General features: G+C 39.6%; 1 protein-coding gene across 1 annotated transcript; it reads left to right on the top strand.

Annotated features, from left to right (window-relative positions):
- The first annotated feature begins 6347 nt into the window (after positions 1-6347).
- LOC143117052 (cytolytic toxin-alpha-like) lies at positions 6348-26700 on the top strand. The gene is made up of 6 exons (XM_076278515.1): positions 6348-6422; positions 6664-6858; positions 7228-7506; positions 17071-17083; positions 17700-19127; positions 26657-26700. Exons 1-6 carry the CDS (start codon positions 6348-6350, stop codon positions 26698-26700), a joined length of 2034 nt encoding a protein of 677 aa, XP_076134630.1.
- Positions 26701-27141: the final 441 nt, after the last annotated feature.

Below are 27141 nucleotides of genomic sequence, written 5' to 3' on the forward strand. Positions count from 1 at the left end.
ACTTAGCTAACTTAGCTAATCATTTTTAGCAGTTTTGCTAAAAATGCTAACTAACATGTTAACTATGCTAACCATGTGACTTAGCTAACTTAGCTAATCATTTTTTAGTAGTTTTGTTAAAAATGCTAACTAGCATGCTAGCATGCTAACTATGCTAACCATGTGACTTAGCTAACTTAGCTAATCATTTTTAGTAGTTTTGTTAAAAATGCTAACTAGCATGCTAACATGCTAGCATGCTAACTATGCTAACCATGTGACTTAGCTAACTTAGCTAATCATTTTTAGCAGTTTTGCTAAAAATGCTAACTAGCATGCTAACTAGCATGCTAACATTCTAGCATGCTAGCTATGCTAACCAAGTTACTTAGCTAACTTAGCTAACTAGCTACAGTGGGTAGGAGTCATAGTTGATGACAAGTAACAGTTACAATGGCTGAACAGTTAAAAAGTTCAGTAGTTTAAAGGGTTAAATTGTTTAACAGTGAAGTATTGTAGTGAGGACTTTTATTTTGAAACAGTTTTTGGCAGAGGAAGCAGTTGAACAGGATGTGTAGTCTTAATAGGGCCAGTTTGTATGCTTAAAGCCTGAGAATGGCAGTTGATGCAGGTGGCCCGAACACCTGCCATAGGATTCTAATTGCTTAACGGCCGTATTGTGATGTCATAATCTAATGTTAAGTCAATGGGGAAATTTTGATAGTTTTTAATTAATAGTTTAAAAAGTATAAAAGTTACAAAGATGAAAAATACAAAGCCCACATGTCCTAATTAAGACCTACGCGGCAATGTTTGAATGAAGTTTCTACGTTAAACGGTTGAAGCTGCATTAACTGCGTTAGAAGAAGAAGAATAATCAGAAGAACTAGAAAAGCATTTCCTGAAGGAAATACAGTGCATGAAAATGCAAAAATATGATGAGTTCATATGGTTAAATTATTTGCTTGGTAGATAAGGTTTAATATAGTTGGAATGACTAAACAGTTAAATAGGTTGATAATTGAAATGGTTAAATTATTTAGGCAGATAGTTGACGATAACTAACAGTTGGAATGGCTCCAATGTTTGCTAGTAGTTATGCTAACTATGTTAAAGATAATAATGGTAACCAAGTAACTATGCTAACTAGCATGCTAACAATATTAAAATGTTAACTATGCTAACCATATGACTTAGCTAACCTAGCTAATAATTTTTATTAGTTATGATAACTATGCTAATTAACATGCTAACATGCTAATTATGTTAACCATGTGACTTAGCTAACTTCGCTTATCATTTTTAACAGTAATGCTAACTAGCATGCTAACATGCTAACATGCTAACCATGTGACTTAGCTAACTTAGCTAATCATTTTTAGCAGTTTTGCAAAAAATGCTAACTAGCATGCTAACATGTTAGCATGCTAACTATGCTAACCATGTGACTTAGCTAACTTAGCTAATCGTTTTTAACAGTTTTGCTAAAAATGCTAACTAGCATGCTAACTAGCATGCTAACATGCTAGCATGCTAACTATGTTAACCAAGTTACTTAGCTATCTTAGCTAACTAGCTACAGTGGGTAGGAGTCATAGTTGATGACAAGTAACAGTTACAATGGCTGAACAGATAAAAGTTCAGTAGTTTAAAGGGTTAAATTGTTTAACAGTGAAATATTGTAGTGAGGACTTTTATTTTGAAACAGTTTTTGGCAGAGGAAGCAGTTGAACAGGATGTGTAGTCTTAATAGGGCCAGTTTGTATGCTTAAAGCCTGAGACTGGCAGTTGATGCAGCTGGCCCGAACACCTGCCATAGGATTCTAATTGCTTAACGGCTCTATTGTGATGTCATCAGCCCATGTTAAGTCTATGGGGAAATTTTGAACAGTTTTTAATTAATAGTTTAAAAAGTATAAAAGTTACAAAGCTGAAAAATACAAAGCACCCATGTCCTAAGTAAGACCTACGTAACATAGTTTGAATGAAGTTTCTACGTTAAGCGGTTGAAGCTGCATTAATTGCGTTAGAAGAAGAAGAATAAGAAGCCTAGGAAGAACAGTACAGTGCATTTTCATGCACTGTAATAAGAAGAAGCCTAGGAAGAACAGTACAGTGCATTTTCATGCACTGTAATAAGAAGAAGCCTTGGAATAACAGTATAGTGCATTTTCATGCACTATAATAAGAAGCCTAGGAAGAACAGTATAGTGCATTTTCATGCACTATAATAAGAAGAAAAAGCCTTGGAATAACAGTACAGTGCATTTTCATGCACTGTAATAAGAAGAAGAAGAAGAAGAAGAAGCCTAGGAAGAACAGTACAGTGCATTTTCATGCACTGTAATAAGAAGCCTAGGAAGAACAGTATAGTGCATTTTCATGCACTATAATAAGAAGCCTAGGAAGAACAGTATAGTGCATTTTCATGCACTATAATAAGAAGCCTAGGAAGAACAGTATAGTGCATTTTCATGCACTATAACTAGAAAAGCATTTCCTGAAGGAAATACAGTGCATGAAAATGCAAAAAATATGATGTAAAATATCATACAGAGTAAAAACAAACTATACTGGTTGCTAAGTAGATGAGGTTTAATATAGTTGGAATGACTGAACAGTTAAATAGGTGGATAGTTTAAATGGTTAAATTATTTAGGTAGATAGTTGACGATAACTGACAGTTGGAATGGCTCTAATGTTTGCTAGTAGTTATGCTAACTATGTTATCAAAGATAATAATGTTAACCAAGTTACTATGCTAACTAGCATGCTAACAATATTAAAATGCTAATTATGTTAACCATGTGACTTAGCTAACCTAGCTAATAATTTTTAGTAGTTATGCTAACTATGCTAACTAGCATGTTAGCATGCTAACTATGCTAACCATTTTACTTAGCTAACTTAGCTAATCATTTTTAATAGTTTTGCTAAAAATGCTAACTAGCATGTTAGCATGCTAACTATGCTAACCATGTTACTTAGCTAACTTAGCTAATCAATTTTAGCAGTTTTGCTAAAAATGCTAACTAGCATGCTAACAAGCTAGTATGCTAACATGCTAACTATGCTAACCATGCTAACTAGCTACAGTGGGTAAGAGTCATAGTTGATGACAAGTAACAGTTACAATGGCTGAACAGTTAAAAAGTTCAATAGTTTAAAGGGTTAAATTGTTTAACAATGAAATATTGTAGTGAGGACTTTTATTTTGAAACAGTTTTTGGCAGAGGAAGCAGTTGGACAGGATGTGTAGTCTTAATAGGGCCAGTTTGTATGCTTAAAGCCTGAGACTGGCAGTTGAGATCCAGGTGGCCCGAACACCTGCCATAGGATTCTAATTGCTTAACGGTTCTATTGTGATGTCATCAGCCCATGTTAAGTCTATGGGGAAATTTTGAACAGTTTTTAATTAATAGTTTAAAAAGTATAAAAGTTACAAAGATGAAAAATACAAAGCCCACATGTCGTAAGTAAGACCTACGCAACGCAGTTTGAATGAAGTTTCTACGTTAAACGGTTGAAGCTGCATTAACTGCGTTAGAAGAAGAAGAAGAAGCCTAGGAAGAACAGTACAGTGCATTTTCATGCACTGTAATAATAAGAAGAAGAAGCCTAGGAAGAACAGTAGAGTGCATTTTCATGCACTCTAATAAGAAGACTTGGAAGAACAATATAGTGCATTTTCATGCACTATAATAATCGTAAGAACTAGAAAAGCATTTCCTGAAGGAAATACAGTGCATGAGTATGGAAGCCCGTTCCCGCCACTTGAAGAAAAGAAACTGCCAGATACGAAGTCAAAATTATGAGATTTAAAGTCATAATTATGAGATTTTAAGTCATAATTATGAGATACAAAGTCAAAATTTTGAGATTAAAAGTCATAATTATGAGATATAAAGTCGTAATTATGAGATTTAAAGTCATAATAATGAGATTTAAAGTCGTAATTATGAGATTTAAAGTCATAATTATGAGATTGAAAGTCATAATAATGAGAAATAAAGTCGTAATTTTGAGATTGAAAGTCGTAATTATGAGATTGAAAGTCATAATAATGAGATATAAAGTCGTAATTATGAGATTTAAAGTCATAATAATGAGATTTAAAGTCGTAATTATGAGATTTAAAGTCATAATTATGAGATTGAAAGTCATAATAATGAGAAATAAAGTCGTAATTTTGAGATTGAAAGTCGTAATTACGACTTTATAAATCTACCTGACCTCGCGAGTCGCATCACTTCCTTCCAGTTCGAAACGTTGGACCTCGTCGTCAGAATTGGACCTGCAAGTGGCATGTACACCGTCTCATCTCAGTCCCTCTCCTAATCCAGCAAGGTAAGCGAATTTGTAGAGCATAGTGTTGCTAGTGTGTAATACCTACAATTCATCTTTTCATCCAGTTCATGTTTTGCTGGAAAATGCACTGCGTGGCTATGTAGCAGCTAGTTGTAGTAGCGTTTGGGTGTAAGTTAGCAGCTAACGTTAACGTTAGTACTGGACTAGGCTTGATATTTGACTAGCTAACGTTAGACTATCTTCTATAATTCTAGTTTACTAGGCAAGTGAACTTTGATGGAGACCTCGGGCTCTCATAATATGCTGTCTGTTGGTCAGTGAATACTCAGTCAGTTCACAACATTTCACCAGAGTGCATTTAATCGTGTATTAGAAAATGTGCGTGAAGCTGACATGCATTTATTTGCTAACTGTTGGGACACTGCTAACGTTAGCAGTGTTTTAGGTTCGAGCCTCGAGCAACCGTTAGGCAACTTGACATGGCTTTAACATTGATATTGTTCTAACATTCCCTGTTGTCCTAATGCACATTACGGGAGCCTAATGAACGTTTATGAATAATTAATGTCATTAATACTATTTTAAATGTCAAGATATGCTCTAGACACGCTGTTATATGGCCAACGAAAGTTGTACAACAAGCTTAACTAGTGGGCTTCTTTTTAAACTGAACCGCGTGTTTCCTTCGCTTGCTATAAAGGCATGGCTTTATCGTTACAGTGGCAACCGGGTGATAAGCGGGTTAACGGCCTTCGAGGTGTGTCAAGTTATAGTGCTACGGAATTAATGGACTCCGCTACGTCGGGGAGTTATTTGCCCCTCGCCTTCGTCCATTAATTCCGTATAACAGGACACCTCGGTGGCCGTTATCCCTTAGATCTACCTGCTAGCTGCTTCTCACCATGACACGATTTTGAAAAATCGCATCGGTCAGTCATAGGCTACTCTGTAAACTCCGCTAGCAACTTTCCATGCATTCAGTGTAGTTAAGCAGTTTAGCTTAGTGTGCATGGAAAGTGCAATTCAGTCTAGCAGGAAATGAATGTACATTTAGTTTAGCATTATGTTTATGCATTACCTCCGTATGATCTACTCTGTGAGTGTTTAGTGAGTCTCAGAATATTAATAAACTGTCGTTCTGTGCACCTGAACATTCCATGTCTCCCTTGCTAGTAGGGCTGACAGTGATGGTATAGGAATGATGCATGTAATATAGCCCATTCAACTACTTGTTGTTTTGTTTTAACTTTTCCTAAAAGAATAAATGTGATAAGCCAGTTTTGGTCTCAGTCCCTTCACCGTCTGACTATAGTTATATATTACTAATATATTAATAAAGCTTAACCAACTTTATTATAAGGGTCCCCTATACTGATAGTTATATATTACTAATATATTAATTAAGCTTAACCAACTTTATTATAAGGGGCTCCACACTGATAGCTATATACTACTAATATATTAATTAAGCTTAGCCAACTTTATTGCAAGCGGTCCCGGCGCTGACAACAGTGGCAACATGTCAAGGTAGCTCCATGTTTTTTTCTTGAATTTCCCCTTGGGGATCAATAAAGTATCTATCTATCTATTGTAAGGGTCTTATGGAGAGTGGTTCATATTGGGATAGGCAGAAGCACAGTTTAATAACAATTAGTTAAATAATAATATGTCATTAACTTTTCTATTAACATATACAGTAGTTTGCAAATAAACATTAAACATTTAAATGATGTAAGATATAACTGTTAATTAGTAATCACATCTTAATGCAATATTAGTTAATAGATTTGCTAAAGCATTAACATACAGTTTTTATGCAAACAACTAATATTTAATTAATGATGAAAAACTATTAACTTGTACCAAATAGATATGTTAGTAACAATTAACAAAGGGTTAGGTAATTACTAGTTAGCTATTTATTATGGCACCTTATTATGGAGTGTTACCCAAAATGGATTATAGAATGTGCAGAGGGTAGTGCATTGTTGTTCTAAATGTATCACAATGTTGTTGGCCTTTCGTCCTTTCATTATATATTTGTGTTGGCCTGTCACAGGATGGATGGGCTGTGTGACTTCTTGAGGTTGCGGAATGTACCGGAGGAAACCATACAGCAACTGGAAAAGGATAAGGTAACTAGTCTGTTAAACGGCAAAGTTGCTCAATTTCAGTTTTGGGTAGTTAAAATACAATTGCCTTGTTTTGAAGAGATGCCAACCAAAACAACCTCACTGCAATTTGATTGATATGAATGCACAAAGAAATCGATTAAGTCATCAGACATAAACATTGCAAAAGAAAAGCAAAATGCTATGTTATCTATTGCTAAATAGTTGATTGGTTTAATGTGTGTTTTCTTTTTTGTTTTTGTAGATTGATCCCAATGTCCTACTTGTCATGACAGATGCCCAGTTAACTACGTATCTACCATCCTATGGGGACCGACTGGCTGTCCTTGGATATTGCAGACGGAAGGGAAATTGTCCTGTTGCCCGCAAATCTAAACTTTTTGAGCGACTGAAAGCCAAGATATCAAGAAGTGGGGATCGTGAACATTTGTCTGAGAAGGTACCAAGTCAAAATGCTCAGAAGAGTGAAAGGAAAATAGAATTGGGATGGCTGAATTTCCGTAAAGAGCAGTTTTTTCAAGTTAGGGCCAAAAAAGGAGGGGGTACAAGAAAAATATGTGTGTTCAAGGATTGTAGGAAAGATGAGTTGATTGAAAAAGCCATAAACTTGTTTTTTCCTGATCAAAAAAATTCAGAGGGAAATGTTACAGATTTTCACATTGATCTTACAGATTTTCAAGAGCACCCATTAGATAACCAGACTACAGTTGGAGAACTGTACGAAAAAACAAAGCTGCCCATTTTACGGTTTTATTTAACCACAAAGAAGAAGGCTAGTTGCCTTGATAACAGTGGCACGCTTACACAGGAAGGGGAAGACATGCAGAATACAGCCTCCTCCAATCCCCCTAGGCCTAGTACACTTCTAGGTGAAGGTGAAGAGACAAACCCCAGCGATGTCATATATGTTAGAAGCAGCAATGTCCTGTCCGACACAAACAGTGATCGTGTCCCCTTAGATTACTCCACTATTGACATGTCAGATTTGCCTAGTGTGAGTGAACTTGATGCAGCCATTGCTGTAGATGTCTTAGAGGATAGTGGCACAGTTACCTTCTTCCAAGGACACCTACATGATGTGGACAGTGTCAGTCTTGATGATACCTTACAAATCTCTCCTCAAGCAATAAGTTCACCTATTCCAATCCTAGATATCACCAATGTGCCTATTATTCAGAGTGAAAGAATGAAGAAAATCCTTGTTGTTCATCGTGGGCAGATCCTGAGAGAACTCATTTCACATTTTTGTGATGAGAGTATCATGCTAGATGACGTTTACATCCAAGTGGTTTTTCCCAATGGAAGGTTGGAAAAGGCAGTTGATGAAGGCGGTGTTTTAAGGGATGTGCTGACTGAATTTTGGCAGGACTTTTATGAGCAATGTACATTAGGCAATGCTTTCAAGGTGCCTTTTTTACGCCATGATTTTGGTAGGCAACAGTGGGAAAGCATTGGCAGAATCATTGTACTTGGTTGGCGAAAAGAGAAGTACCTGCCTATAAAAATGGCCCCAATAGTTTTGGAGCAAGCTGCCTTGGGCTGTGTTAAAAGTGGTCTTGTTGACATCTTCCTCAGGTATGTTACAGAGTCAGAGCGAATGGTCCTTGATTCTTGCCGTTCAGACTTTGAAAGTGTGGATCAGGAAGAATTGCTAGAAATAATGGATCTCCATAGCTGTCGAAGAGTGCCAACTGCTGATAATATTGAACAGCTCTTGGAGGAGCTTGCCCACCAAAAGCTGATTCAAGAACCTGCCTTTGTAATCGAGCAGTGGAGCAATGTGATGGCACCCTTTAGGTCAGAGTTAGAGGGAATTTCAGTAGCCTATGAAAATCTTCACCCTACATTGAGAAAGGTGATGAGGTCTCTCTCATACCCTACTACTGTGAATAATCAGCAAAAGCAAATTGGCAAGTATCTTGGCACATACCTTAGAGAATCCGACACACAGCACTTGTCTCTTTTCCTTCGGTTTTGCACAGGCTCTGATTTGTTTCTTGGTAAGAGCATTAGTGTGACCTTCACGCAGTTGCAAGGTCTGCAGAGACGGCCCATTGCCCACACATGTGGCTGCTACTTGGAATTGCCAATTGAGTATGACAATTACCCTGATTTTAGATATGAATTCAACAAAGTATTAGAGAGTGGGATGTGGGAAATGGACATAGTTTAGCTGATGTAATTCCCACCAGTAGCTTCATGTCAAGCTGACTTAATTTACAGCTTTTTAAATGCTGGATTGTAATGGAGTTTTTGAGAATTTGTTTTTCTCCCAGTGTGCCTGAGATTTTTTAAGCTACTTTTTGTGCACTTCATGAAGTGATTTCAAATGGATGTTTAAGACATGAAGAACACATTGTTTACAGTTTAATTTTCACCCTGGTACACTATTTTGAAAGTTTAATCACTATTAAAGGTTATTGGCTTATTGTGTCATATTGATAAAAATGTTTCCTTTTGTGTGTTTGCACGCATGTACGTGTGTGTGTGTGTGTGTGTGTGTGTGGGGGGGGGTGCTGTCACATCATTGTTATGTTGAATGACTGGTCCTGTTCTGTGTATTTCACTGGACCTGTCCTGATACACGTTCTGTGCATTCTCAGGTATGTTAGATAGACCTGTCCTTATTTACATTTTCTGTGAATACCACTAAGGTATTCTAGATAGGCCTGTCCTCCTGATATGTATGTTCCATGAACTCTGGTATGTTAGAAAGGCCTGTTCAGTCCTAAATGAAGTAATACACACCAATGGTTATGTGGTGTTTAAATGTGACACATAATGAATGCATTGCTTTATGTCATATTGATAAAACATGTTTTCTTTTTGTTTTTTGGTTTTGTCTTTGTGAGGGAGAGACATTTCAGTGTTACACTGACGAACATGTGCTGTCAATTCATTGTTATTATATGTTAATTGACCGGTCCTGATCTGTGAATTTTTAGTGGTCAATGTCTTTATTTATGTGTTCTGTGAATACCACTGAGGTATTTTAGATAGGTCTGTCCTGATACGTATGTTCCATTAATTCTGGTATGTAAGAAAGGCCTGTTCAGTCTTAATAAAGTAGTGCTTATGTTGTGTTTTAATGCTGTTTTAGAAGAACATAATAAAACCATTCAACTCATTTCTGAAAAACTGTGTTTTGTTGGATCCCAATAATAAATATGATACATCATTAAGTATAACTACATTTGTATATAATTTGTATATAATTTTTACAGTACAAATGTCAACCTAATGAAACTGCTGCAATGGGGTAACAACCTTTAAGAAAATGGCCAAAGACATGTTTTGTTAGGCTTGTATTGTTGTGAATTAGGCCTACTGCCGCTCATGTAGCACAAACACAGGTAGGAAACACAGGTACTCCTAAGATATTACTCATGCTTTTAAGGCTGTGACAATTCATTGTTAATCTTAAAATGTTCTGTGCTGTGAGGTACTGCATAACATACTGGGAATGTTTTTGCAATGGATACAATGCAGTTTTATTATGAAATAAATATAACGGAGTGTCTATTCGTACCCTTGGCCTTGGGCTATTCACACCCTGTTACATAACAACAAAAACATGTTGCTCGCGTGCCCAAAAAAACATGGCCAACATTCGTTTTTTCGTCAGCAGAAAGTGAAGAATTCTGAACGGTTTCAGCACTAATATCTGTTCAAATTAAAGTTGAAATGGAAAAGTTGTGTTTTATTTTCATAATCTTTGTTCAGTGAACACATACAACCGTCAGTTTGTTAGCTAACAGAAATTTTGTGATATAAGTTTATATATTTACGTAAGTTTACCTGCACATTTCAATTTGTTGACGAAGCAGATAGTGCAGTTGTCATAGGCAACGGCTGCCACGCGGGAGACCGGGGTTCGATTCCCGTTTGATGCGTTTTGGCGGAGTGAGTGTGCATGTGTACCAACGTCTCTGGAGAGAAGGTGCGCAATTTTGAACAAGAAATCGGTTTTGATTGCAATGATTAGCTAGTTCATGTTCAATTATACCAGGGGTGCAAATAGCCTTACCCTAAATATAAACAGTATTCAGTGAAGTCAAAAAGAAATCTGTCATAAAATAGATTTGAACATGGGTTTTAATATGAATTTAAAATTGCCAACAGTACATTTGCTCAACATTAAATATTTAGCACACTGGAGCTTAGTAATAGACAATTATTTTAAGGGACAGCGTTTAGCTGGCAGAACACCTCAATACCCCCCTCCCCTCCACTACCCACCAACATTTTATAAGTTTATGCTTGTGCTTTGTGCTTGTGTGTTTTTATGTAGGCCTAGTTATGCATTTTGTGTAATGCATATTTAGGTAAACAGTATCACAGCCTTTATTTCAGCACCATGATGATCGATTTTAAGAACATATTTATTCCCCTAGCCCATCTCGAACTAATTCCCGAAGTTTCAGGTAAAGGTCAGTGATTTGATAGATGTCAGTGGACATCAGGAGGTTGTGTTCTGTCATCAGTTCAGTGCTAATGTGATAGACATCCTCATCACAAGGATAGTCTTTAAATGAACAGTCCTCCAGACAAAGGTCAATCCTGGCGTTATCAACTTGCTGACCAAAGTTTTGTGCCCCGTAGAGGTTGGGAACCGCATATAGCATGGATGGGCGACCACTTGGGGCCCTCGGATTGTGAGATGCCCTTATGCGGTGGTCATTCCAGATAGCAGCAACTTCATTAAGCTCCTCCTGTTAGATACAGTAAGTGAAGAAACATGAGTACATCAATTTGATGTGTAGGGGAAAAAATATTATAGCCTAGCTTTTCCCATCCACTGTAGGGGAGCGCGGGGCACAAAGTAACACTTTTTGGTTATGGCTAAATAATTCTAAAATCATTTGAGTTTCACTATACCTACTTTTTAACAAGCAACATACATATCTCTGTTACACATATGCACTGAAAGTTTGTTTGTAGGAGCTACTGTTCTTTTACAATTCCACCGAGAGTGGCGATAGGTGAAATGTTACAACCTGCCCCATATGCGGGGTTAGTTGTAACACTCATTCAAAAGGCTGTTTTTAATTAAATGAATTCAATAAATCCCATTAACTGCTCGACAATAGGCTATTTACAATTTTTCTTTAAAATTTCTAAACACGTTGTCAAAATCAACTTTAATGTACGCACCTTTTGTTTGAGCAGGAGAGGGAATACTAGCCTAACAAACGTAGGCTACGCAGCAATTACAGAAGTTGTGGGTGACTTCCCTGCTGGAAAAACCAGCCTGACCAGCTAAAGGTGGTTTGCTGGTTGACCAGCTTGTTAACCAGCATGTTAGACCACCCTATGATGGTTGATCTGCTAAACCAGCAAAACTCTTGCGAAAACATACCGATCAGCTGGTTTTCCCAGCTTATGATAATTCAGCTGGTTTTGCTTGTCGTAGCCTACCACCTCAAGCTGGTCATTTTAGCTGGTGTTGCTGGTCTATAGTGCTGGTTTAACTGGCCATGCACGAACGAAACCGGGAAACGGACAAATATTATTAAGCCTCTCAATGTTTTGTTGCGCGCGGAGGGGTTGATGCGCTTACCATTCATTCCTGCTGGCGCGCCTGTGTGACTGCTGTTGTCGCGGCAAGCTTAGGCCTATGCTCCTGTCTTTAAATAGGCACAGTGTAGACTATACCTACATGTACATGCTATGTCGCTGATTTTCTGTACTAAATGCAGCCTGTACAGGCTACTTCGGCAAACCCAGACCGGTTGTGGCATCAGTTTCGCTTTTAAAACGCAACAGTGTAGCGAGAGGGAGAGTCGGGGCTATTTCATCTGCAGCATGACAGACAAACTCCCATTGTGAGCGCACTCAACGGACCAGTGGCATCTTTAGTAGGCCTAACCCCTCCCAGCAGTCGCTCAGTTTACTTGGCCGCGCGCATAGGTCGATACCATAATGACACTTAGCGAAGATATGCAGGCGGAGCCAGGCTAAATGTAGTTGTCTTCGCTATGTAAATCAAGTTATAAGTAGCCTAGACTAACTACTTTCGTTGCTTTGGGAAGCAATGATCTGTTTCTGTTACTGATCTGTTACTGGGTTGACACATTAGAAGTTGGGGAAGCCTATGGTGACCACTCCGACACTTGCGCGCCACTCCGCGCTGCGCAGAAGGGGGGTGGGCCTAGTCCCTAAACGTTCTCAGCAGTATTTTAGGCCCCATTACCTGTATCACCTCCTGGAAGCAAAACTGGATTAAGGACTTGTCGATGAAGCTGTCATCATAGAGACCGTCAGCCTTTAACTGGTCGAAATGGTCCATCCAGAACTGAGCACACTCACTCCGCAAAGTACACCACCAGCGTTCAATACGTTGGTTCCCCGTGCTTGGACCTAGAGTGACACAGTCTGGGGAAATGCTGTTTTCACTGCCATGCAGAAAACTTTGCATTGCGGCAATGTGTGTGTTCTCCGTCCCGTGATCCAATCTCACTTTCAATGGGCGACCATGCTCCATTACTGCATCAATGAAATACCCCGCTATAAGACGTGGGTCGCTGTTAGTTGAGTGGGTGTGTAGCCAGATCATCTTTCGCGAGAACCCATCAATACAACCACTGATGCATATCCCATACGGCTTTAATTTGTCATATCCATCTATGTGCCACACATAATTAGGGCCACGACTGACATAGACTCTACGTCTCAGACGGTGCCGCGCACGCAGATCCAGGCCACCACCATCCATTTGACGCAGCAAGAGACGAACGGTCTCTCTGTCCGTGATGATCCCTGCCATCCAACACTTTTGTTGCATCCACCTGTAGCCATGTTGTTGGCCAGAGGACTGTAATTGGCGATGGATGAAATCAGCTACTTCTCTGACGTCTGCCTTATTGCGTCTTCGCCACAGCTGATTCCTCTGAAGTGCTCTTTCTAGAGTTCTTTTACTAATATTAATGTTGTGCTCCTGAGATAAACGATACAAAATCTCATCATTTGTATACTTACGTCTGAAATAATCTTCAATAATCGAGTCCATCGCTTAGCTATCAATAGATATCAATAGATAAAGGCTACAATTAGGCTACAATGACTGGTCTGGGATATACTGACATGTCTATCTAGCGTTCCTTTTGAGTCTGACACAACATGACCTATTCCGGGTAGGCTAATAATCTCGAAATTACGATTCAATCTCATAATTATGACTTTAAATCTCATAATTACGACTTTAAATCTCATTATTATGACTTTAAATCTCATAATTACGACTTTATATCTCATTATTATGACTTTATATCTCATAATTATGACCTTTAATCTCAAAATTTTGACTTTGTATCTCATAATTATGACTTAAAATCTCATAATTATGACTTTAAATCTCATAATTTTGACTTCGTATCTGGCAGTTTCTTTTCTTCAAGTGGCGGGAACGGGCTTCCATACATGAAAATGCAAAAAATATGATGTAAAATATCATACAGAGTAAAAACAAACTATATTGGTTGCTAGGTAGATGAGGTTTAATATAGTTGGAATGACTGAGCAGTTAAATAGGTGGATAGATTATATAGTTAAATTATTTGCTAGGTAGATAAGGTTTAATATACTTGAAATGATTGAACGGTTAAATAGGTGGATAATTTAAATGGTTAAATTATTTAGATACATAATTGACGATAACTGACAGTTGGAATTGCTCTAATGTTTGCTAGCAGTTATGCTAACTATGTTATCAAATATAATAATGTTAACCAAGTTACTTAATTTAGTTAACTTAGCTAGTTATGCTAACTAGCATGTTAGCAAAGGTAACATGCTAACTATGTTAACCATGTGACTTAGCTTACCTAGCTAATCATTTTTAGTAGGTATGCTAACTATGCTAACTAGCATGCTAATATGTTAGCATGCTAACTATGGTAACCATGCTACTTAGCTAATCATTTTTAGCAGTTTTGCTAAAAATGCTAACTACCATGTTAACTATGCTAACCATGTGACTTAGCTAACTTAGCATTTTTAACAAAACTATTAAAAATGATTAGCTAACTAGCATGCTAACATGTTAGCATGCTAACTATGTTAACCATGTTACTTAGCTAACTTAGCTAATCATTTTTAGCAATTTTGCTAAAAATGCTAACTAGCATGCTAACATGTTAGCATGCTAACATGGTAACTATGCTAACCATGCTAACTAGCTACAGTGGATAGGAGTCATAGTTGATGACAAGTAACAGTTACAATGGCTGAACAGTTAAAATGTTCAGTAGTTTAAAGGAACACGCCACCCAATGTCAGTAGTAATATATGTTCTTACCTTAACTTTCACGAGTTGAGTCATACCCCTCCCGTGTCCGTACGTGCACTCAAACGCTCTGTTGCGCGGCTGGACTGTGTTAGCATGTTGCTATGCTAGCGGGCTTTGACGGCAAGTAAGCGTAGAAGTAATAAAAAACATCCACGTTTTCCCGACTTAAATACAGTTGCACGAGTAGTTGATAGAAATGCTACGGCCACGCAACATGAAACGTGGCGATTTTCCAAGCGATTAAACAGGAGAACTACAATGTGTGGCGCAATAGCACTGGAGTACTTCGACCTAGCTTAGTAGTATTGTTAACACCTAATTGTAGATCCTATCCACCACAGAGTTTAGAATCCATGCTGGATCGACCCTCAGCCTCTCCCTCCCCTCTGAGAGAGGCACACACACTAGAGATGCGCTGATAGGCTATTATTTCAACCATAACTGCATAGCAAAACTTATCATCCATCAGCCATCCATCAGCACCAAAGTTTTTTGACCAATTTTCGAAACGGCACCCGCCCACCATCCGCTGGTTGTTTTATAATGTAGGCTATATGGGTGATGCAGCGCTGCTGACGTGAGGCTAGAAAGCCCTTGCCTGTTCTAGAAAGACTGATCCAATGCAGCAAATATATTAAAAGGCTAAAGTCGTACATTGGCTATGTTGTAGCCTATCCCCAGAATATCAGCAGCAAACTCAGTCTGTCTCGCAAAACAGTCTCCAAATAAAACGCACATCGGCCTGTTGCCTATTGCCAGCTTGTGACAATATATCGTCCAAAATGCTTGATTGCATTGCATTCTCCACGTTTTTAGGTAGCTAAATTTTCATGTACCACATCAGCATTTTTGTTCAGTGAATCTTTTGTAAATTGCTTTAAAATGAATTGCGCTGTCTGTCTGAAAAAGACGCGCTCGTGCAGTCAAAATGAATGGGAGTCTTCAGAACAGGCTTGTCAGTCACCCTGACATAACAGTGTGTAAAGTAGCCTATAATGTGAATGACTTGTTATTTTATCAAGGATTTCTTTCTTTTTGCAAAAAATAAAGTACAATAGGCATTAATTAGTAGGCCAGGAGCATGTTGAAATTATGTGGCAAATTGCGTTTTTTATTACAATGATACAATTGTAAAAGGACGTGACCGAAGCTGAGGCAAGCCAGGCAATAGGCCTATAGGCCCGACGGTAATTTTAAAGCATGTAAAGCAATGAAAAATTAGCTAAAAATGTGGAGAATGCAATGCAATCAAGCATTTTGGACGATATAATTGTCACAAGCTGGCAGAATAGGCAACATGCCGATGTGCGTTTTATTTGGAGACTGTTTTGCGCGACAGAGACTGAGTTTGCTGCTGATGTTCTAGGGATAGGCCTAGCCAATGTACGACTTTAGCCTTTTAATATATTTGCTGCATTAGTTCAGTCTTTCTAGAACAGGCAAGGGCTTTCTAGCCTCACGTCAGCAGCGCTGCATCACCCATATAGCCTACATTAAAACAACCAACGGATGGTGGGCGGGCGCGGTTTTGAAAATGGGTCAACAAACTTTGGTGCTGATGGATGGCTGATGGATGATAAGTTTTGCTATGCAGTTATGGTTGAAATAATAGCCCATCAGCGCATCTCTAGTGTGTGTGCCTCTCTCTCGCTCAGAGGGGAGGGAGAGGCTGAGGGTCGATCCAGCATGGATTCTAAACTCTGTGGTGGATAGGATCTACAATTAGGTGTTAATAATATTACCACGCTAGGTCGAAGTACTCCCAAGTGCTATTGCGCCACACATTGTAGTTCTCCTGTTTATTCGCCTGGAAAATCGTCACGTTTCATGTTGTGTGCCCTAACATTTTTCATCAACTACTCGTGCAACTGTATTTAAGTAGGTAAAACGTGGAGGTGTTTGAATACTGCTATGTGCCTCTCTCTATGGCCACGGCAGAGCCCGCTAGCATAGCAACATGCTAACACATTCGCGCCGCGCGACAGAGCGTTTGAGTGCACCTACCGACTCGGGAGAGTTACGACTCAACTCGTGAAAGTTACGGTAAGAACATATATCACTACTGATTTTGGGTGGCGTGTTCCTTTAACACATCACATAAACTGTTATTGAGTGTTGTTGATACACTGAACTTGTGTCCTCGGAACCAAATCAGATAGCAAGCAGCTTTGGAGTTTTGGAAGTAGGCTGCAGGCAGGCAGTTGGTGGATACATAACTGGCATGCGTAAGGTAATGGTAAGGTAAAAGCAACGACTGAAATGCAGTGTTGAAACATGTGTATGAAACGATATTAGCCTACATATGCAAACACAGATCAGGAAAAAAAAAGTATGGTGTATTGTAGTGTGAATGTGCCCCTGCAGACACATAATGCAAGTAAGCATTGAGTGACAACACCAAGGGGGCAGATCAATGCTAATTGAGAAAGTAATCAATTTTGCATTGCACCCAAGAAGAAGTATGTGTGCTCTCTGAAATTTCCATATATTTGCTCATCAGTTGTTCTATGTCATACACATCCAAAAAAGCCACAATAAAGAGTAATGAGAAAAAAAATAAACATTAACAAGACAGTAACATTTTAACATTTACCCGTAATCCGTAATTGATGGTATAACTCAAAATTTCAAAAACCTGAGTTGGCAGAACTCAAAAATCTTTGTAAAGTAAGGAAAAAAAATGCATCACTTGCCTTGAAAATATGAGTTCATCCTCTATTTTCATTAAAGGTGAAGATGACATTACAAAAGAAGTTGAGATAAATAACTGTAGAAAAAAACTTTTTTCTAGTTTACCATGTCTTTCTGATTATTTGAGTTATACTTACTTAGAAATCTTATTTGTCAGAACAAAAGGCAAATTCTGTTTTTTACAGTGATGTTCTACTGGCTGCCTCCTATAGGCCTGAGGTTCTTACTAAATTTTTCAAATATTAAACTGGCACTCAGAGCCAGTGTTGGTCATACAGCTGATATCCTTCCTCTCATTTTAGGAATCAGCCTCTGGAAGTGGGAAGACATCCAAAGCAAAACACATGTCAGTCCTCAGCCCGAAACAAGTTTCCAGGTGTCAGCGTCGGAGTCCCTCAGTGAGAAGACCAAACTGCTGGACGTGAGCGCCTCAGTGAAGCTCAGCTTCCTCGGTGGGCTGATAACGGCTGGTGGTTCTGCCAAGTACCTCAACGAGAAAACCTCCTCCACTCTCCAGTGCAGTGTCACACTAAACTACCACGAGACCACAGAGGTCAGAGAGCTCATGTTAACTGAACTGGGTGCTCCAAATCCTGAGGTCCTCAACAAGACAGATGCTACTCATGTTGTGAGTCAGGTGATCTATGGGGCTGATGCACTCATGGAATTCCAGCAAACAGCCAGCGATGATTCAAGCAAGCAGGATATCCAGGGAAATCTAAATCTTATGATCAACATACTCCCAGGAATTGAGATCAGTGGTGATGGAAGCCTGGATATGAAGGATGAAGACAAGGAGAAGGTGAAGAACTTCAGCTGCAGGTTCTATGGTGACTTTCGCCTGCAAGAGCTCCCCTCTACATTTGAGGATGCTGTGAAGGTGTACAAAGAGCTGCCCAGCCTGCTGGGGGAGAGAGGAGAGCAGGCCGTGCCTGTGCAGGTCTGGTTGTATCCACTGAGCAAGCTTGGTGACACTGAGTCCAAGTTGAAGAAAATGATCTCAGATGTACTGGTGTCAGCAGTAGAGAAGGTGATAGATGATTTCTACCAGGCTGAGATAAGAACCAATGACCTGCTGGAGAGGAGCGGACAGATCAAGGCTGAAGACATCGTCCACAAACTGGAGCAGTTCCAAAGCAGCCTGAGGGTTTTCACCGTTGAGTTCCTGCGGAAAATGGGAGACCTGATCCCAGCCATCAGAGGAGGCACCATGGAGGAAAATGCCCTGGGAGACCTCCTGAAGTCCCAGGATGCATCTGGCTTCAGTAGGGAGGATGTGGAGCAGTGGCTGGATGGAAAGGAGACTGAGATCAATGTTGTCACAATGAACATAAATCAACTGAAGTCTGAGATTAAACTTCCTGGCCCTGAGCTCGACTCTTTCCTGATGGACCCAAATGTGACTGATGCCTTCGTGTTCTGCTTCACCTCACTGAAGTACGAGGAACCGTACCTGAACAAAATCTCACAGGCAGCTGAGAACTTCAGGATTGGTTCCACCACCTGCAGCACACCTGAACTGGGCCCAAGAGAGGAAGAGGATGTTCCCTGGTACAGGAGACCAGGAGTGAAGGAGGCCCTACATTCTGCATGTGATGTCTTTAATCAAGCAGCCCTCAAGAACAAAGTCATCAGTTTCATATCTGACCCAGAGTACCCAGGAGCATCTGTCCGGCGCTATCATGAGGCATGCTTGAAAGATCCTCATGTAACAAACCCAATTAAAGCATGTAAGTATGTCTCATTCTTTATAACACTTAATATACAATTCCCACCATTCAAAGGGCTTTTATTTATGGTTATGGTTATGGTTATGGATTTAGCAGACGCCTTTGTCCAAAGCGACATATAAATACAAACAACATAATAATATTAAAAAAATGAACAGGGAACAGATTAAAATCTAGGTCAAATATAGTAAGGAGAATAGTTGTAGTACACAATAATATCAATTCAATCAATAGCCTAATAAAAAAGCAATGTAAAAAAGGGGAAAGGCAATAATAAAACAATAATGTCAATTCAATCAATAGTATAAAAACAATAACATGCTAAGACTACATTAAGGAGAATATCAATAATAAACAATAATGTCAAATTAATTAACAGCCCAATTAAAATAAAACAACATTATATAAACCATAACACATAAGCGCTTAAACAACTAAGTATATGTTGAATAGGAATGTCTTTAGACCCCTCTTAAACGACCCAAAACTACCACAGGAACGGAGACCACTGGGCAGTTCATTCCACCAACATGGAACCACTGAAGAAAAGAGTCTGGAATTAGACCCAGTTTTTATGACTGGTCGACACAACATACGCTCACCAGAAGACCGCAGTGGGTGGTTGGGGATGTAAGGCTTGATTATTGAATTAAAATAACTAGGAGCAGATCTAGTTAGTGTCCTATAGGCCAAAGTGAGAGATTTAAATTTAATTCTGGCTACTATAGGGAGCCAATGGAGAGTAACTAGGAGAGGAGTTACATGTGTCCTCTTTGGCTGATTGAAGACCAGGCGTGCTCCAGCATTTTGAATCAGCTGTAATGATCTTGTTACACAAGCGGGTAAGCCAGCTAACAGTGAATTACAATAGTCCAGCTTAGAGATGACCATGGTCTGAACAAGAAGTTGTGTGGAATCTTGTGTCAGATAAGGTCTGATCTTCCTAATGTTGTAAAGCATAAACCGGCATGATTTTGCAATAGAAGCTATATGCTCAGAGAAGTTAAGTCGGTCATCAATTACAACGCCCAAGTTTCGTGCCGATCTAGTTGGGGTCAGTGAAGTTGAGTCAAGCTGGATGTTAATCTGTTGGGGAATAGCTGTTTTAGCTGGAAACACCAAAAACTCTGTTTTTGAGAGATTAAGCTGAAGGTGCCGATCTTTCATCCAGGCTGAAATATCCTTAAGGCATGCAGAAATCCGGTGGGAAACACTAGAGTCATCAGGTGGGAAAGACAGGTAAAGTTGAGTGTCGTCTGCATAACAGTGATAGTCAAATCCATGGGAGCGAATGGTATCACCTAAGGAAGTGGTGTAAATAGAGAAAAGCAAGGGTCCTAATACTGATCCCTGAGGCACACCTGTGGTGAGGGCATGAGACTTAGATACTTGTCCCTGCCAAGACACGTTGAAAGAACGCCCTTTAAGGTAAGATTCAAACCAGTCAAGAGCTTTTCCAGAAATTCCCAGTTCAGATAGTATAGATAGGAGAATGTCATGGTTAACAGTATCAAAGGCTGCAGATAAATCTAGTAGAATTAATACTGATGACTGAGCAGAGGACTTAGCTACTCTCAATGCTTCAGTCACAGACAGAAGAGCAGTTTCAGTAGAATGACCACTCTTGAAACCAGACTGCATAGGGTATAGTAGATTATTCTGATGAAGAAAGTCACAAACTTGCTTGAAGACCACTTTCAGGGTTCCTACACATTTTCCATTTCAAAATTCCATACTTTTTCCATACTCAAATTTCCAAACTTCTCGGTAGATTTTTCTGACCATATTCTCGACATTGCGGCCACTTCCGGTTTGGGATAACTCGGTGAAAACAAAGGTATGGACAAATGACACTTAATATTCGACCATTTAGCTTGGTCATTTTTAGTTGTATCTTAGTTGTATCTTGACGATGGGGACTGACAGTTAAGCTACACAACAGTAGGAATGGTTCATTATGACCTGAGTGAAGTGATTAGTACTGCAAATGCAAGTCTGGAAACACAGATATTTCTCCATACCCTTGTTTCTTTTTTCCATACTTATCCAGACCTGGAAATTACTAAAATCAAATTCCATACTTTTCCAGGTTTTCCATACTGCGTAGGAACCCTGCACTTTCTCCAAAACCTTTGACAAGAAAGGAAGAAGGGAGACAGGTCTGTAGTTCTTCACCTCAGTTGGATTAAGTGTACTTTTCTTTAGCAGAGGTGTAACCCTAGCCTGTTTAAAAGAATAAGGAACTATTCCAGAACTGAGTGAAGCATTAAATACATGTGTGACTGCTGGTAGAACAGCGGGTGAGATAGACTGTAGAAGAGTGGACGGGACAGGATCTAATGGGCATGTTGTTGGACGACATCGCTGAAGCAATTGAGAGACTGCTTCCTCATCAAGAGGAGAGAAAGAGTCAAATGATGGGGTCATACTAACACAAGGCAAAGCCCTCTTTATAGGAGCATCAAACTGAGCACTTATTTTAGCAACTTTTTCAGTGAAAAATGTTGCAAAGTCATTTGCTGACAGTGAAGTAGTTGATGGTGGTGGTGGAGGATTGAGGAGAGATTTGAAAGTAGAAAAAAGTTGTCTACTGTCAGTGGCGCTCTCAATCTTGCCCTGATAGAATGCCTATAGTTGTAAGATCCACATTGACAACCATCCTAGTACAACTATGTAAGTTTCTATGATATTATTCTGTAGTGCAATGAATGTGCTATTTTCTTTACTATTCTTAGTCTTTGTACTGGTCTTAATGTTCATTTCTGCTGTCAGACTACTTGAAATGGGCACTTGTAGTGTGAAAAAACACACAAACGCACATTAGGGTGCATCAAATTTGAATGGGATATTTAATTTCAAAATATCAATTTGGCATTGCATTTTGTTCCAATTAACATAAAAATTACTTTTGCACAGTTTTGAGTAATTCCATTGAGATTTATGGGTGCCACCTAACACATGAACTTTGGCGAAATTTCGAAAAATGTGCAATTTTTAGTCTAATTGCCAAAAGTTGACCTGGAAATGTTGAGTACAGTGAACTTTTATACAGTAACATGTTCTATAGGGTTATCAAAGTAAAAGTTGTTTGTTTGCCCTTTGGGCAACTTGGGCATTTCTCAGAATTCAACTTTCAAGATTCTCCATTCATTTGTCCTATAGACAAAATGAATGGAGGTCAATGGGATTCACATGGCCTTACCCTGAATTCTGTGCAGCAGTGATGGATGTGATGGACAAACACACACACACACACACACACACAGACACACACACACACACACACACACACACAGAGACATACACACACACACACACACACAGACATACACACACACACAGACATACACACACACACACACACACAGACAGACATACACACACAAACATACACACACACACACACAGAGAAACACACACACACACAGAGACACACACACACAGAAACACACACACACAGAAACACACACACACACACACAAACACACACACACACACAGACACACACAAACATACACATACACACACACACACAGACACACACACACACACACAGAAACACACACACACAGACACACACACACACACACAGACACACACACAGACATACACACACACACACACACATGTTCTCCACAGCCAAAGAGATAAATAGAGAGAGAGAGAGAATAAGGGATACAAAGGAGAGAAGAAAGACACCCAGAGAAAGCGGATGAAAAAAGGAGAGACAGGGCCAGATGTATGTTTTTGTGCCCACGTCAGGCATATTTCATTTGGAGAGACAGGGCCAGATGTATGTTTTTGTGCCCACGTCAGGCATATTTCATTTGGAGAGACAGGGCCAGATGTATGTTTTTGTGCCCACGTCAGGCATATTTCATTCGCAAAGTGCACGTAAAAACATGGCAAGGTATGTACAAACAGGCCGCACTGAGACTGCCAGTCATGGGAGCTGCAAATGGCTATTTGTGCTTTTCCGTGTCATGCATATGCATTCATAGGAGGGTCAGGGGAAAGTGGGAGTATCGCGCAAACACAGGAGACGACAAGTGCTAATAGCATTGATTAGGTATTCCGCCATATGTATGAAAACAGCGCATGTCTGTTTTGCGGTTAAAAACTTGCGCCTGTTAAAAGCAAATCAAAATCGCGGTTGAATGCGTCAATTAGAGAAACTTTTAGAGACAGCTGAATAAATATTCAGAGCATCAGTTTTCTTCATTGTGCAATAAATAGTTCAAGTATTTTTAAGTAGATTAGTAGAACTACTAGGCCTGCTCTGTATGTCACTGCTCGTTGACATCTTATTATCATGTATGTTTCTTTTTAATGTCTCAATTGGTTAACTATTCAACTGCGCTTGTGGTTCAGCTGTGGGCACGCAATTAGCTTTGCAGAGGGGGAGGGGAAACAACTACAGATATGATAGTAATATGTAATAACACATCCAACACAGATCAAGATCACCTCAAACAGAAAGATCACCTCAGTTTTCTTGAGCTGTAGTATTGTTTACCTCAGATCTCCATGGCGACCATTGAGCACTGTTAACCACTTTATCCAACAAAAACAGATGTGCGGTGGCACCCCTAAATCATAATGTCCTGGAAAAATATTTTGCATGTGTTGTTTCTACATATATTGGAACACTTTTAGCACCCAGCCATATAAAAATTCAAGAATTGTGTTTTTTGATGCACCCTAACGCACATACGCACACACACAGACATTTCTCACCCAAAGTATCCAGGAGATTCGCTCAGCTGGTATCACAAGCTAGGGTGAGAAAACAACACACACACACACACAAACACGTGCACACACACACGCACACAAACACACACACACAGACGCACAGACACATACAAGCACACACACACACGCACACAAACATGCGCACCCACACACACACACACAAACATGCGCACACAAACACGCGCACACACAAACACACACTCACACAAACATGCGCACACACACACATTTCTCACCCAAAGTATCCAGGAGATTCGCTCAGCTGGTATCACAAGCTAGGGTGAGAAAACAACACACACACACACACAAACACGCGCAAACACACGCACACACACATACGGACACACGCGCACACACATGCACACACACACGCATAATTCATACTTGGTCTTACACACACTATCATAATCTTGCACATACACCACTATACTCATGCACACTCACTATTATAGTCATTTTACATGTATGTATGAGAGGGTATAGTTGTGTATGTGAGAGAGTATAGTAGTGTATGTGAAGGAGTATAGTAGTGAATGTGAGAGAGTATAGTAGTGTATGTGAAGGAGTATAGTAGTGAATGTGAGAGAGTATAGTAGTATATGTGAGAGAGTAAAGAGTATAGTAGTGTATGTGAGAGAAAATAGTGGTGTATGTGAGAGAGTTTAGTAGTATATGTTAGAGAATATAGTAGTGCATGTGAGAGACTATAATAATGTATGTGAGAGTATAGTCGTATATGTGAGAGACTATAGTAGTGTATGTGAGAGAGTTTAGTAGTGTATGTGAGAGAGTATAGTAGTGTATGTGAGAGAGTATAGTAGTGTATGTGAGAGAGAGTTTAGTAGTGTATGCGAGAGAGTATAGTAGGGTCATTCCACGTCAATTCAACCAGGGCCCACGCACTTAGGTCTCAAAAAATTCTGAAAAAATTACCAGTAGGCCCTGGTTGAATTGACGTGGAATGACCCAGTGTATGCAAGAGAGTATAGTAGTGTATGCGAGAGAGTTTAGTAGTGTATGCGAGAGAGTATAGTGGTGTATGTGTGAGAGTTTGCATGAAACGGAAGGAGAGTTTGCATGAAACGAAAGGAGTTTGATTTCCCAGTATACTCTTAGACAAATTCAGCTTGTAACCTGCCAATCCTGCCAAACACTTTCAAAACAGACATAATATTAGGAATGGATTTGAGAGGGTCCTGAATATATAAGAGCAGATCATCTGCATACAAAGAGACTTTATGTTCCCTCCCTCCTCTGACTATTCCCTGATAGTCACTGAGTGACCTTAGAGCAACAGCCAAGGGCTCAATGGAAAGTGCAAATAATAGAGGAGAGAGGACACCCCTGCCTTGTGCCACGTCGTAAGGGAAAATATTTTGACCTATAGGCATTAGTCTGGACCGAAGCCAATGGGGAAACATAAAGAAGACTGACCCAAGAAATGAATTTACTGCCGAGAGAACAGACAGAAAAAAGAAAATCCCATTAAATTCGGTCAAACGCTTTTTCAGCGTCTAGCGAAAGGAGCACCTCTGGGCAGCAGGGGGTATTGGGCTGGGAGTCTAAATAATATTATAGAGTCTACAGAGGTTTGAAAATAAAAGTCTATTCCTAATAAAGCCTGTTTGATCCTGTGAAATAATTGTGGGAAGGACTTTGTCTAATCGCCTATTGGTGTTGTGGCGTGGCTATGTTGTAAGAATGAGAAATTGATATAACGAGTCTTTTGCGCAATAGGCGAAAAAGAGCAGAGATAAAATAAACAACAATGCGCTTTTACTGTAGTGGAGCTTACGAGATGGAAACGAAAGGGAAAAGGCTTTTAAGATGCCCATTTAAATTGTAGCCTAATGCACTCGTGTGTGTTTTAGCATAAATACGAAATAAGGAGGAATGTGAGGAGGCTCCTATTAACTGTAAAGAATGGATCTGCAATCTAAACATGTACACAATCGCTGGAAACACAGCTAATGTCGGGAGACGTTAGATCAGAAGCAGCAAATGTGCATCTGTCATCTTGTCTGCAGTCGTTCATTCAGGATCAAACGCAAATAACGAACTCTTTGAAATTTCAGTAATTGTAATTGCGTTACTTGATTTACAAAAATACTTTGTTACATGCTTGTTATCACTAAAAGTAGTGGAATTACAGTAACGCGTTACTTTGTAATGCATTACTTCCAACACTAGACGTAACATGAGCTAGCGGGATAGTTGGCAAGGAGCTCTCTCCAGATGTAAAAGTTTGCGATGGTTGCGTAGTATATTTGCGTAAGCGCAAAGTGGTTCTCTGTGTGTGTGTGTCTGCACGAGGCTATGTTCAATTCAACTCGGTAGCTTATCCGTCTGGTCAATAGCCTCGCATTCACGCCACTTTTTACATCAAATTATGGTGCCAGTTAACCTCCATACTCCATGGGAACATGAAAGTAAGACCTGTATAGTTGAAAGCCCACTCACCACATCAAGGTGGGGTGTTAGTAGGACAAGACACCTGTCTCTGCCGGGAGTAATGCGGAGTGAATGCTGAAGGTGGTCTTTTTCGTTGAGGGCTGACGGACAACAAAGAACAACAAAGGACAAAAAAAGTTAGGACAATCATTGACAAGGACATACATAGAAAAGCATGACCACTGCTGTGTATAACATACATCGAACTAGAACAGGAAGTTTTCATGTGCTAATGTTTATGATTAAAATGTATTCGCGGACACTTTTGGTCCTTGGTTAAAACATAATTCTCATAAATCTCTGTTTCAATTGGTTTCACCTAGCTCGAGTTACCAGGCAGCCACAGCGCTACAGTCTTGGGGCATGAACATGGGCAGTAAGTGTAACGGCTGTAGCTGCCTAGTAAAGAGGTCTATGCGAAAATCACAGGAATTCCCCTTTACTATTTTGGAAAATCATAGTGTTAATAATAGGGAAAAAATAAAAACAATATGCAGGTTACAAGGCAGCCACAGCGCTACAGTCTTGGGGGCATGAACATGGGGGCTCATTAGCATGCCCCCAAGAGTGTGGTGCTGTGGCTTCCTGGTACAGAGGTCTATGCGAAAATCGAGTATTAATATTAGAAAGAAAAGAAATATATAGAAAACAAACTCTGAAGATATTGGTTATACTTACAACATAGCACACACACTCATGGTGGGTTCTCTATCACCGACACAACACCAGGCGGCTTAGTGATAGTTCGCATGTCGCACTTAGGATCCGTAAAGGCCCTCCTGCAAGCGCAACAACAACGATTTCATAG

The sequence above is a fragment of the Alosa pseudoharengus genome, unplaced genomic scaffold, assembly GCF_046254945.1.
Source record: "Alosa pseudoharengus isolate Yale_2024_CS ecotype anadromous, Long Island Sound unplaced genomic scaffold, YU_APseudo_1.1 YU_APseudo_1.1_scf_1, whole genome shotgun sequence".
Taxonomy (NCBI): Eukaryota; Metazoa; Chordata; class Actinopteri; order Clupeiformes; family Clupeidae; genus Alosa; species Alosa pseudoharengus.